This window comes from Watersipora subatra, chromosome 9 (genome assembly GCF_963576615.1).
Source record: "Watersipora subatra chromosome 9, tzWatSuba1.1, whole genome shotgun sequence".
Lineage (NCBI taxonomy): Eukaryota > Metazoa > Bryozoa > Gymnolaemata > Cheilostomatida > Watersiporidae > Watersipora > Watersipora subatra.
The window spans coordinates 35449923-35463853 of record NC_088716.1 but is presented as its reverse complement, the minus strand read 5'-3'; the positions used below and the strand labels follow the sequence as shown (position 1 = coordinate 35463853).

The 13931-nt window shown below is 36.2% G+C and overlaps 1 protein-coding gene across 1 annotated transcript in view; it reads right to left on the bottom strand.

Annotated features, from left to right (window-relative positions):
- The window catches only part of LOC137403623 (SR-related and CTD-associated factor 4-like), a 53520-nt gene that overhangs the window by 16980 nt on the left and 22609 nt on the right, over positions 1 to 13931 (bottom strand). Inside the window, exons 9-13 of the mRNA XM_068089600.1 lie at positions 12679 to 12806; positions 10708 to 11090; positions 6925 to 7025; positions 4587 to 4694; positions 891 to 1107 (exon numbers count right to left, since the gene is read on the bottom strand). Coding sequence (XP_067945701.1) covers positions 891 to 1107; positions 4587 to 4694; positions 6925 to 7025; positions 10708 to 11090; positions 12679 to 12806 — 937 coding nt within the window. The remainder of the gene's footprint in view (positions 1 to 890; positions 1108 to 4586; positions 4695 to 6924; positions 7026 to 10707; positions 11091 to 12678; positions 12807 to 13931) is intronic.

Below are 13931 nucleotides of genomic sequence, written 5' to 3'. Positions count from 1 at the left end.
CATTTCTGAACTTGCAGTTGCAATCATCACGAGTTCAAATCCAGCACGAAGCGAGGTTTTCGATCCTAGATTTTAAAAGCTATAGCTGGACAGAAAAGCAACAACATATGTCGATGACCAACTTTGAGATTAAACTAGTGAAATTGCAGGCATTGCACGGGTATTAAAAGCCGACCTATAAACAGTGACAAGTAATGTAGTTGCCTGCCACTTGTCGGTAATCTGGCACATTGCCAATGGCCAATTTAAGTAAGCTAGTATTGCCAAACTGACTAATAAGAACAGTCATAAAATGACGTTGCACCGTAATGCAGAGCGGTATGCGTTTTTCCACCCACATGGTGACATATATAGCCCAATGAATCCATCATCTCGGGTAGATCAATGGCTTAGCATACCATTTGGGAATAGAATGTTTCGAGATCAAATCTTCTGTGATATGGATTCATCATTTCAAGATTTTAATAGCTACAGCTGGACATACCGAATCACTCACAAACCTTGAGATTTTTATACATAGATTACCCTGTAGTGCATTTGTGCATGATAAAGGATTCACAGCCTGAAGATGTCTAGTATACAACATATCAGTTTAACTATCAGAACATATTAGAACTAAAAGGTTTCAGAGATAGGGAGAAGCCAATGAATGATAGCTAGTAGCGGGTTCATACATAGAAGCTACACCTACTAGTAAGTATTGCTTAAAGCAATGAACAAACAACAAACTTAACAATGACTTTGACTGCTGCTCAAAGAATTTAGTAAATAAACACTTTGAAAGCAAAACCAGTTCAAATCAAACCGACATTAAAAATAATAATTATTAAATTCTACCTAGTGAACTTTGACTCCATAAACAAGCTTATTTGTGAATAAGAATAACTCACCTAATGCTGGCTTCTGTTCCTCTTCAGGGGCTTTAGGTTTGGTAGTTAATGCACCAGGCAGCGATGACTCATCAAGAAAAGCCTCACCGCTCTCAGTTAACGGATTGAGATCAGAGGGCATCTGACCCCATGGTATGTAAGCGGCGCCATCCTTTGCCTCCCAGAACTCTTTCAACTTTTTGTCATCACTGATGGACTTGGGAGAAGCCCACGCAACCTGCCAGTCAGTAAGATACAGCTGCAGATCCAGTGAAAAATACATAACCAGCCCTAAATTACTTGACTTATCTGTTGGTGAAAAACCTAGAATCAAAATGCGTATCATAATTAAAGGTTTTTTTATTATTAAAGGCAACTTTTATTGACTGTCAACGACATGAAAAATTTACAATAGGCCTCAATTTAGCACAAATTACCTGGATTAAATCCAGCTAACCAAATGATGATAATCTTGGGAGTAACTCCTAGCAACCATGACAGTGAGTGCAAATGAATTATAATACAGTATTTGAGAAAAACCAATTAATCTGAAATATCTGTTCACAAATGTGTATATACAGATTATATATTATTATAAACATTATATATAATATATATATAATATAAACTATTAGATACAAATTCTTAACTAAGCAGTGAACCGGTAGAATATGAATGCACAGAATTTTTATAATAATACCAGATATTATTCGAGGATTTAAAAATTCATGATTTCGAGGAAGAGAATTCCGCAAATGGTTAAAAACCATGAATAACTAGAGTTGTTGGCTCTTCTCAACAAAACGGGAAGAGAATAACTGCTACATAAAATTAAAAACTAGTCCCCATGCGCAGTCAGTAAGCATAGTTCCAAACTTTTGTAACCATTATGGGAGATTAGGATGGCGCCCATTACCAACACATCCCAATTCTTTACAAAATTATTCGAGGTTGTCACATTTTCTTCAGAATTCAGCAAGTTGTTGCCAAGTCGCTTTTGCAGTTTTCACTGTGAAATCGCCTCCAACTAGTGCTGGGCACGGGTAGTAATACTCGTTGAACTCGCGGGTTTATCTTCTCTCGAGTATCGGGTAATAGAGATTTCGGGTATTCCGGTCCTTCGGGTTCGGGTTTTGACTTTCAAGTTCGGGTTTTGGTACACGGATCCGTCGGGTAGTGTTAACAAAAACTCGGTCTATTGTACTCTGCGCTCTTAGTCTGGGACCACAGGGCATTTCTGTGTCATTTTTGCTAAGGAGGCATGACAATGGGGTTTAACGAGTCTTTAATTTAATAGATAGAATAAAATATATCATACCTTATTTACTATGCCTACTAGAAATATTGCAGTCAAGCAGTGATTACTTGTCATTAAAAGGTGAGAAGAAATACTTACATCAAATTTTATTTGCGCAATTAGCCAAATCGGCTTCGTAAACAAATCTATGCCATTTTTAATACGGCGCGTGTTCGCTATCACCGATAACACATAGGTTCTTAGTCTGTTTCCGCTATCGCCTTGTTAAAAACAGCTATCAGCGTTGATAGTAGCAGTGAACATTTAATAACTCTGTTTAAATTGATTACCACAGCTAGCTATTATGGATTACATAATTCATTATAACCAAGTTTTATTAAGCCAACAAGCCTTACTAACAGAAAAAGCCGATAGTGTAAAGTTTTTTATGATATTTGGAGCACCATCTACAAAAAGTCAGAGAGGTACATAGAACATGCTTAAGTATTAAGCTACCATAGACCCTATCTTTTGCCACCTGTTGACACGAAAATGCCCTGTAGCCCCAGACTATCTTGACTGTTTAACAATCCACCTGTTAACGCTGCGAGTACGAATGTCAGTCAATAAAAACTGAAAAATGATAAATAAATTGAAAAGAAATATAATTGCTTTGTAAATTTGAAGATATATCTGTTTAGAAAATTTAAACATAAAATCCATATCAACCAACCCTATACCCGAAAAACCCGTAGGCAAAGAAATACCCGAGCCTAGCACTACTAGCTACCCGATACTCGAAAAACCCGAACAGAAGGGGGCGGGTCTAAACCCGTTGACCAAGAAGTACTCGTGCCCAGCACTACCTCCAACAACTTCTAATACCGAAGTTGACAAAATTGACCATTATGATTCTGATTGAGACATTGTGGTATGTATATGGTTTGATTTGCAGATACAATTATCTATAGAATAAAAACATCAAATAGCAAGTTAAACACGTGCTATACACATGTGAAGGTTTTGCGCTCCATTGCTATCTGGATTCACGGATGAATTTATTAGTGTTTGTGTTCCTCTGCAAATAAAACAGTCCACGAAAATGCAAGAAAAGACAACTTTCGTGAAATATTACTCCATGAATAATATTGTCCTGAATTGAAGAAGTTAACATCCAGTAAAATATTTCATACAAGAGATAATATAACAATTAATGACTTAACTCTTTCACTACCATCCATGTACAAATTTAGCTTTCAGCCTACTGCCAGCCGTTTTACTGAAAATTTCCAATATCGCTGCATGATTTATTTATATACATTTTTTCAATTTTAAACAGTATCTAGAACTGTTTAGTTAGATTTTCTATAATGCCAACATGTAAACAAACAGAGCTGTGCAACAAATTCAATGTATCCATATTATGTGCATTCCTAAAACTATGTTAAGCTATTACGATTCTCTACAATGCTCCTTACTCTTATAAAACTATTACTTTCACCACCATCAAAGTCAGTGATGTTACTTTTATTATTTGAGTATTTACTCAAATCTGAATTGGCTATAATATCATCAACAAAAGCTATTATTTTTCTAACACGGAAGGTGCTGGCAGAAGCCATATTACAACTAAAAGGTTCGATCGTCAGAGAAAAAAAACTGTTTTCGAGTTGCAATTTTCTGATCAATGATTATAATTTGATTCGTGAATATAAGACAATTTTTAGAGAATTATTTGAACATCACTGTAACGCCTTGGAAATACTAAAGATCATTGTTTAGGCTGTAACGAATCTATAACATTCAGCTATTACACAGCCACTGTAATTTTCGCAAAAATGCGTATACGCCAGTTGATCATAGATTTCGCATAAACTCGCGTACGGCAGTGAAAGAGTCAAATTCTCAATATGTAAATGCCTATGATACACAAATTTTCCAAATTTAAACAAAGAACAATTTTTTTATCTGAAGTAAACCGAAACTAGATCAGTGTCCATTCCTTTCTCTACCATTCACACGGTGATACATCAATGAGGTTTTGATCTGACTTATTCCTCAGTGCCTATGCTATGCGTGAATCTAGAAAAGTGATTGAAGTGTTGTTTGCCAGATTTCAAGTTTCCTGGTAATCTAAAAATTGAAAACTTTACAAAATATTTCAGTTGTTTTCATAAAATTGAAAAATACATACCGATGAGTTATAAGCCTTTCCAATATTATATTGAATTACCATTCAAAACAGTGCAGGAGAACATTGGAACCATGTTACAACAATAATCATAAAACTGCCATTCAGTTGGAAACAGTGATGTACTACTAAATAACCAGTTAGAATTAGCGAACGTTCAGTTACTTCAGGACAATATATATTTATTATATTCATATATTATATAATATATTATAAATATTGGATATATTTAATAATGGCTATGAAAAGGATTGCCGCTGCCGCTAGTGACCTACAATGGAAGACTAACCTTAATTCTATTACCCTGAAGTTTTGTTGATGGAAGCTCATCGCAGGCCCTGTTGGCATCAACTCTCTCTTCCAACGTGACATAGGCACAACCCCTTGGCTTGATCAACTGTCAAACACAAGGAAAGGATTTCCTAAAGGACTATATAAAAACTAAAACCATACGCTTATCACAACATGATAAAAGGAAGCAGCAAGTTTTAAGTACACAGCATAGAGTTACCAGACTGAATCAACATTGAGCAGTGACGGCCTTTGCGCCGCGGATGGGGAAGTGGAAGCCGGAGTACAAACAATATTATTCCGTCTATTTTAAAAAAGCGCCAAGTCATTAGAGCTCCATCATAATGACATTTGGTGAGAACAATAGCAAGCAGATATTCATCTAAGAATGAAGTAAAAACAGAAACACGTGTTGTGATCAACGACTCTCAATAACTGAGGTTCAATCGTCTTATCAAGTCCTAAATTAGGAGGAAATACCCGTTATGAATACACGTTTACTGATCTACTCAGAAAATTTAAAAATGCCAAATATTCTTTTGAAGCTTTGGCTATCTGAATAAATGAGAGAAACTTTTCCAGTATGCATTTACATTTGCAAGTATTAGGTATTAGCTGCCATACTGATTACTGACCATGATGTTTTAATAAAGTAAACAACCACGAGTATATAAACTATAAGTTACTATTCTACTATTACCTTAACCTAATACTGTATGTGATAAAAACCAAATACAATCGCGAGAAGAATGTGTTGAACCGTATGTAAAGCTTCATATTAGCTTTGCGCACTGAATTGCTATGATTGTTCCCGGCAATATGCAGTTTTGCATTGCAACCACTTTGAAAAACGCATTATGAATGCTGAATACATGTTCTGATCCCAGAGTTACCGTGCTATTTGTATTTAAAAGTAAACAAAATTGATTTACTGTTTATGAATATGTTTAAAGAATGTTTACAAACAAGCAGTTTTTACCATGATTAAATGACATGAAATAATATTAAAGTTTGTTACAATTGGCCGATGTGGCTCAATTGATTCAAAAACAATCTGGACAAGCACCGACGAAGGAATATTTGTACTTAGGCCTAAGGAAAAGATCGATGAAATCACAGTATTTGCAACATAAAACAAACTTAACTGAGGTGATCTATTACTGGTTCTATGTACTGATCGATCTCGACCAATTGTAGATCAATAAGCGAGCATATATAAATATTGGTCTGAATCTACTAGAAAAGGCCCTAAAAATGATCTTTTGCTACCCTTAACTGGCCAAACTACTGAATGGAATTTCACATCGAACCATATGGTTCAGCAACTCGACAGTGAATTCATTTGTGGTAGCTTATGATAGGAGCCACATAAGTTGTTGTAAAAACTTCTGATGACCTTCATGGCTGTGATGGATGATAAAACTAAAAAGTCCTTAGACTGGAATATTACAGAAGTGGTCAAGGAAATGACCTTTACCCCCCACAAAAATTATTAGAAATTTACATATATAGATAAATGTAATTCGTTAAAAATTCTGTTTTAGATGTCGAAGTCATCTAACGTTGAAGAGAACATTTTATAAGAACGCAGAGTAATTAATTTGATTTGTTCTATTAAATAAGCCAAAGATATCTCTTTCATGAATACTGTAGTCATTGTATGTTTAGGAGCAAAAGAAAGGCTCTATGTATGTTATAATCAACAACCAAAGGTTTGTTGATTACGTTCGATCTCAAAGATACACGAATGAAAATCTCCAGTCGGTGATACATAAATTCAGCAACAGAGGTGATAGAAATATGCAGCAGCACTTATTCTGACTCGGCCTACGTGAAGTTTACATTAACTTGCTTTGAACATTTTTTATTCCTTCCATATAACAGTAGGTTTTCCTTTTACGTTTCAAGAGCCTCTTTTAAAAAAATGTGACATGTTCTGGAATGTTGAACATCTTGACATACTCGGGTATATGTCATAATGACTGGAACTGGAGTACAACTATTATTTATATTGTAAAAGTGTTCTGCACAGCATATATAAGGTAGTCACATGAATATTTAGTAAGATAAAATATTCTGTCATACTGATCACAAATTGTTGAGCGCTATGTTGACTTTGACAGCCTAGTGCTTGGCACCTGGGCACTTTAGAGAACCGTGAACAGACCCGCTCTTCAACAAATCTGATTGAAATTGAAAAAATACAAAACCAACTTGAATCAAATCAACAGGAAGTAGTATTTAGAAGTTTTGCGTACTTGAGGAGCTATAACATGTAAAGTGTGTGTGAGAGAAAATTTGCCCGGAAAGTGAAAATGCAGTACTTAAATACTTACAAATATGTTGGAGACAGCTCCATATCTTTTGCAAAGTTCAGACAGATCTCTTTCTGTTGTTATTTTGGCCAAATGACCAATCCATAGAGTGCAGGAACAAACTGTATAAGTAGTTGTATCTTTATATACTTCATGTATCGATTGTGCACTTTAATGATCGCTTGAGAAGTATGCAATCCCTAGTAGTGAAGTAAGCTATGATAATATTATATTACCCCACTGCTGATATCAATGCCATGACTCAATAGAATGCGAGTTTCTATAAGGTGAAAATCACAGGTGTCCTCTAGCGGGCTATTGCCGAAGTCGAGGCCGGGCCGTAGTCTGCACACACAAAAAAAACAACAAAGGTCCACGTAGTTATGAGCAAAGACAAAAGTATCCAACCAAATATCTTACCAATCCGATGAGCAGCACACACAAAAACTAAACCAATCGACAGAGCCACCCATCATGTCAAAATATTCCAAGTTTCAAGTCATGTCGTGCAAAACTCACTTTATTGTTTCTAAAAACTTCTCATAAAGTCCCTTTTAATTTGAGACTGTCCGATTGCTGTTTTAGAAATGGTCGCCGCCAGCCTAGCCTAACGTCCTGATTCAACATCTTAGTAACTATCGGGGCATTGCTGAGTGCTCCCGAACTTTTTGATTCCCTCTTTTGGCAATGCCCCGATAGTTAGTGAGATGTTGAATCAGGACATTAGGCTAGGCTAGCGGCGACCATTTCTAAAATAGCAATCGGACAGTTTCAAACTAATAGGAACTTTGGGACAAGTTTTGAGAAACAATAAGGTGGGTTGTGCAAGATATGACTTAAAACTTGGAATATTTTGACATGATGGATGGCTCTGTCGATTGGTTTAGTTTTTGTGTGTGCTGCTCATCGGATTGGTGAGATATTTGAGTGGATACTTTTGTCTTTGCTCATAACTATGTGGACCTTTGTCGTTTTTTTTGTGTGTGTAGACTACGGCCCGACCTCGACAATATTCCGCTAAAGAACACCTATGGTGAGAATAGTGCATTAAAAACTAGGTCATGGGATAGTACGCTGATGCATAGAAAAATAGGCCATGGGATAGTACGCTGATGCATTGAAAAATAGGCCATGGGATAGTACGCTGATGCATTGAAAACTAGGTTATGGGATAGTACGCTGATACATTGAAAACTAGGTTATGGGATAGTATGATAATGAGTGCAATGAGTTTTCACATACAGGTTTTGGTTGAAGTGTAGTCAGTGTATAAGTCTATAACCAATGATTGGCGGTAAAACGATTTTACTGACAAATACATGCTATCGAGATCAGACAATAACATAAGAAAAAAACAAGTTATAAGCTATTTTTATCTTTTCTACATAAAACCATTGCAATTTTTATCCATGAAATGACTTAAGATATCAAGTGGGTTGCTTGTGAACAGAAAGGGCAGCAACAATTCATCAATGAAACCAGTTTTACGACACATCTCGATCAAGGAACTATAGCGCAATGCCAGCCTCTCCCTATATGAATTGATCCATAGTTTATTGAATCCAATTTTCGATGTGCCTTTGCTTATAAGAACTTAGTGATTGCAGGTATACAAAGCAAAATTGAAAAGGTTGAAATTTGTGGACCACTTGTGTTCACTGCAGAATTGAGAATACTCAAATACCTCATACAAATTATCTATTGATATTGATACATGGTCTGCTCAAAGTCACACGAAGCAACAAATCGGTGGAGATCAACAACTAGCAACAATTTATATAAGGTCCCCCCTACATGAATGACAGGAGTTGTCCAAACATTTAGTAACATAATTACGAACACTGAAAATGCAGTGTCGGTATGCTGCAAACTGACATTTTCAAATAAAAGGCAAGTAGCATTGAGTGGCATAAAAGCCTCCGAAACTAAAAAGGAGAGTTTTGCGGCGAGTTTGACACTAAAAAATGCATTCCAATTTGTTTAAAGTACAGTAGACACTCCTATAATGCATATTTCCTATAACATAAACCCCAGATAACATAAAAAAACATATGAGAAGTTTTTGCTTCGTACTACACAAAAAATTCTGTAAAACGTTAAGTGTCAAGTAGGTGCAAGTTCTCAAATTCGAGTAGATAGAAACATATCTCGCCGCACTTGAGAGAAAAACACCAACGTACGTGTAGCGTTGTATCGATTATAAATACAACTTCCATGAAGTTGTTTTCCATTTTAATTCGTCGTGATAGATCGTCAGATGTGTCGACAAAACAGCCAGTAGGTAGCTGCGCAATTATTCATAAATACTTGAAAGCAATGGATTGAGCAGGGGTTACAGCGCCGGTCTACTAATCTGAATGTCACGAATTGGAGTATCGTCGAAAATTATATTTCATCCTAACCTTGGCCCCTGAATACAAATAGATAGACGTCGCACAGGTAGACACCGCCCTTTTTATAGTAAAAATATATTTTTGTATTTTTATTGTAGACCTATAACATATATTTTATTAGTTTTAGAATAGACTTTGCTGTCTAGAAAAAATGAACAAATCGTTGTAAATGGATGTCGAAGATATGCATTTCCCATCAACTTATTGTAATATTACCGCAATCATAGCCTATAAAACCAGTGAAATTGATCAGAAAAAGGAAAAAAGTTGTGGATGCAAACTAATAATACTGTGGTTACGGTAGAGCCAACAACTGAAAAAATCAAAAGTCAAGTCTAGCTTTTTTTGCATGGCCAAAGGGGTGAGTTGGCAAATATATTTTGGAACGAATTGTTTACGTTGTAGGAGCGGCTACTGTACTCAACGACGGAAACAAATTTTTTAGTTAGTAAGTTTAGGCCGAGTTTCTTGCTTTGTTTTATTCCGGCCTGTGGTACTTCTCTGAGCTACATGAGAATCTTTATACTTGGCTCTACAATTGATTGAGATATTTAACACCTTGTACCTAGTTTGACAGTATTAATCACAATCGGTATTACAATAGGTATAACAATAGGTATTACAATAGGTATAACAATAGGTATAACAATAGGTATTACAATAGGTATAACAATAGGTATTCTAGGTTACACGAATGAATATCTGCTAAGTTAATTAAAACTTTCTTTTAGATTGTTACATGCCGATTTCTTTGTTTGGCTTTCAACGTTGCATGCCAAGTTTAAAAATAAGATGTATGTCAAGTTCTGTCTAAATATCCCAAATAGGGTGAGCTATGCGAGTAGGTTATACGAGTAGGTGATACGAGTAGGTTCAACGCGTAAGTTATGCGAGTGGGTTATTTATACGAGTAGGTTATACGAGTAGGTCACACGAGTAGGTTGTGCGAGTATGTTATACAAGTAGGTTATCCGAGTAGGTTATGCGAGTAGGTTATATAAGTAGGTTATATGAGCGGATTAATTTTGATTCCACCTTTAAGTCAGCAATAATATTGCAAGCACAATACTATCTCAGACCTAGTTTTAAGCGAAGTTAGGAATATTGGCATTGTCAATAACCTAAATAATCTTACATATAATAGCTGAATAAACAAAGAGGCACCTGCTCAGGGCTATTCTGCTGGAAGCTAGATCATGGAGTGTTTCTGAAAAGAAAATTTCCCACCCAGGACGCTATAATCTGGGTCACTCTCATGCAGTCCATGTAACAATAGTTCATGCATACAAAAGGCCTATGGCAAGGATGGATAGACTTAAACATTTAACAAAACAAGCCTGAGTATTGTGCTGCACGAGTATCCTTGTTAATATACAGACAGCTCATGTGTCTACCCAGTTGGCAGACTTACTAATGACATGTCCAGGCCTGGCTGGAGGGAGTCCTTGCTTTTTCCTCTGCCACTCCTTTTCTCGATTCTCTCGCTCCCTCTGCTCCCTCTCTCGCCGCTCTCTGCCACTCTTGTCATCACGCGTTCTTCTTTCCTCCCTCTCCTTTCTATCCCTACTCCTATCTCGTCTCAACCTGTCCCTGGAGCGTGACCGACTCCTTCTGCCATAATCACGATCCCTGACATCGCGTGACCTTCCCCTACCACGACCACCTTGTTCCCCGGAGTAGGGTTCATGCACAGCATGCTGAGCTGATAAGTGTTCTTGGTGATACTCAGTCTGGGGCAACGTATCATGAAACCGACTCGATGTCTCATGACTATGTCCTTGAGCGGCAGCACTCCTACAGGATTAGCAATACCGTTCACAGCTTAAAATGTGACCTTCAAATTAGATGCATGTATTCCAAATCATGTAGGTAAAATTTATATTTAAAATTATATATGTGTATGTTTATTCATAACTTTATAAGTACATGTACGCTCAGTACGCTCGGCAGTTCCGTGCACCGTGAGAGACCGTCATGAGTAATAAGTATGTGCATAATTAATTCTTTCGCCACCAAATTAGGTTCTTTAACCAGAACATAATTACGCATTTGATAAAACATAATATTTGAATTTTTGAACTGCACGGCCTATAAAAATATTTTTATACCAAATTAATCATCATAAAACTTTACACCAGCCGATGCTATGAAAATACTAAATTCATTGCAGAATGAGAATAAAAACTTTTCGGCCATTTCTGATAAGACCGTGAGCATGTCCGAGTCAGACGATGTATTAATACTATTAGTTTCCGGCATTACTATTACTGATAAAATATGCTTAACATCTCTCAATGGTACTAGTGTTAAATGAAAATCACCCAAAGTTCATAGATCTAAAATCAGTAAACATTTGTACTTGTAATGCGTCTAGCATGACCGGTCATTGCTAACAATCAACTGCAATAAAAAAACTTTTTGCTAAACGAAACTACAATCAAAATGGCTGGTTAACATATTTTTATTAGCTCAACGCATGCAGATAATTATTTGTTCTTTCGACACGGTGTACAGATACAATACAGTAATTTATTAACTATTCTCTAATCAGAAATGACCTGCACAAAGGCTACTAAAAGCGCATCACGCAGCTCTCGGCCATATGGAAACACTTTGCTGAGCCGTAGTACAGGGGTTGTACAGCTCTAACAAACGAATCTCATGCCACGAGTTTGATTCCCGTATGAGGCAATCTTTTTTTACCGTGCTTAAAGACAGACATTTTACCGCGCTTCAGACAGATATTGCTCAGATTATAGTAAAATATTGTTTCTTCACATGAGTTAAGCTTCCATAAAGAAGCAATGACAGACATAAATAAGTAGTATAATGAAATACAAATAGAACAAGTGGTATGACCTCATAATATAGTCAATAGCAGTAATAGCAATAGCAGTCTCCCAGTAAAATTTTTACTTAAAAGTAAACTATGTGGGAATAAGTAGTTTGCCAAGGCATGAAAATGCTGAGACAGATAAAATATGAAGACTTGCAAATGTTGTAACAAACCCTGACAAAACAGCAATCTCAGAAAGTGATAGCATTAATCAGACTTTAGAATGGTTAGCGCGTGTGACCTGGCAGTAGCCGAGTTACATTACTGTCAAATAAATATTCCTCCGACCCTCAAGTTATATCCACTAAAATTAACCGTGACAATAAAAGGTTTGAGCGAATGAAACACTAGCTGCACTTACCTGCAGCCCTTCACCCTCCTAGTAATAAGTTGACACACATAAAGCTAGGAAAAGCTGTATTCAGACGCTGAATAAGCTCTGATATCAGGAAATCAAAAGTATCCCAACTTAGAGAATTTATTGGGGGTAGCAATAGGCGAGAATAGGCTCCAATTACATTACGCTGGAGGAATACTAAAACTCACAATGAAGCTGATTGCTGGGAAGAGGAAGGAGGGTTTGGATCATAGAGCTCTCCTTGTGATAGCCTTTGGTTGAGACCCAACTTTGTTATAGGGGTTGGATTGTAAGCCCCATCCTTAACTACTTCTTCCTGTAGCAAACACAATGTTTGCGTCATGAAAAGCGATGTGAGATTACTAGTTGTAGGATACTTTGCTGTCATCAACTATCTCCACATGTAAAGTGAATCATTACTTATAGCTTGAAATCAAGAATAAACAGATTGCACCCAAAATATTTCTAGCTTGGTTGATAAACCCTTAATGAGAGGGGACCTGGTAATGTTGTACAGACACGTCATTATATATCTTGAATCTAATCTATTTTAAGCATCAGCAAGATGAGTACAAGAACCATAAATAATCCTCAATATACCGATGAGATGACGAAGAACATTTCAAAATTGAGCTGTATTCTTTGCAAATTATTGCAAAGAACTATCACATTTTACGATATTTATTTTGGTCTCATGCATAGTTGAATGAAGTATCTATATGTTTTTAATCTCTTTATGTATGTAAATAGTTTAAAGAATAGTTTGCACTTGGCTTTTAGCTACTGTCTGTTTCAAAGATGCGGTCTTTTCTCCCATCAGACTGGCAGTAGCTGTATATTAAGTACAAACTAATTTTCAAAATATTTATAGATTTACTTTCATACTTGATGTTGAGCACTCGTTATTAGCTTTGCTAATAGGCAATTACAGTAAAACCTCCATTTGAGCGGCACTGCACTGTATTTTTTAACCATTCACTTATAGTAGTATTCTATTAGAGTTGACGTTCAAATAGAGGGAGCAGCATGATTTTTCGACAGGCTAGTCGGAATTTTTATAAGATAAGTATAAGCCTTTTACTGGTGAAGCAATGCTACTGTTGCTCATATTTCGCACTCTCCTTGGAACAGAGCAACTATTTATGCCACCAGCCTAAGCATTTTGCTAGACTAATTCTCTTATATGTCGAAATATCAGACCGAGTTTAAAAAAGGTACCTTGAGTAAAACATATTAGACAGATACAGTTATTACTTATTTCAATAGTGTTGCTTTCAAAATACTTTGAAGAAAAACTACAAAACTTTGGAGTTGGAAAACGTACTTTGAGTGGCTGTAGCAATGGCGTCTATTACAAGTTTATAAAAATCAAATATAATGAATGTCAAAATGGCAGTTTAATATTCAATGAAATGTTGACGCTGTACCTTTTTACAATTCT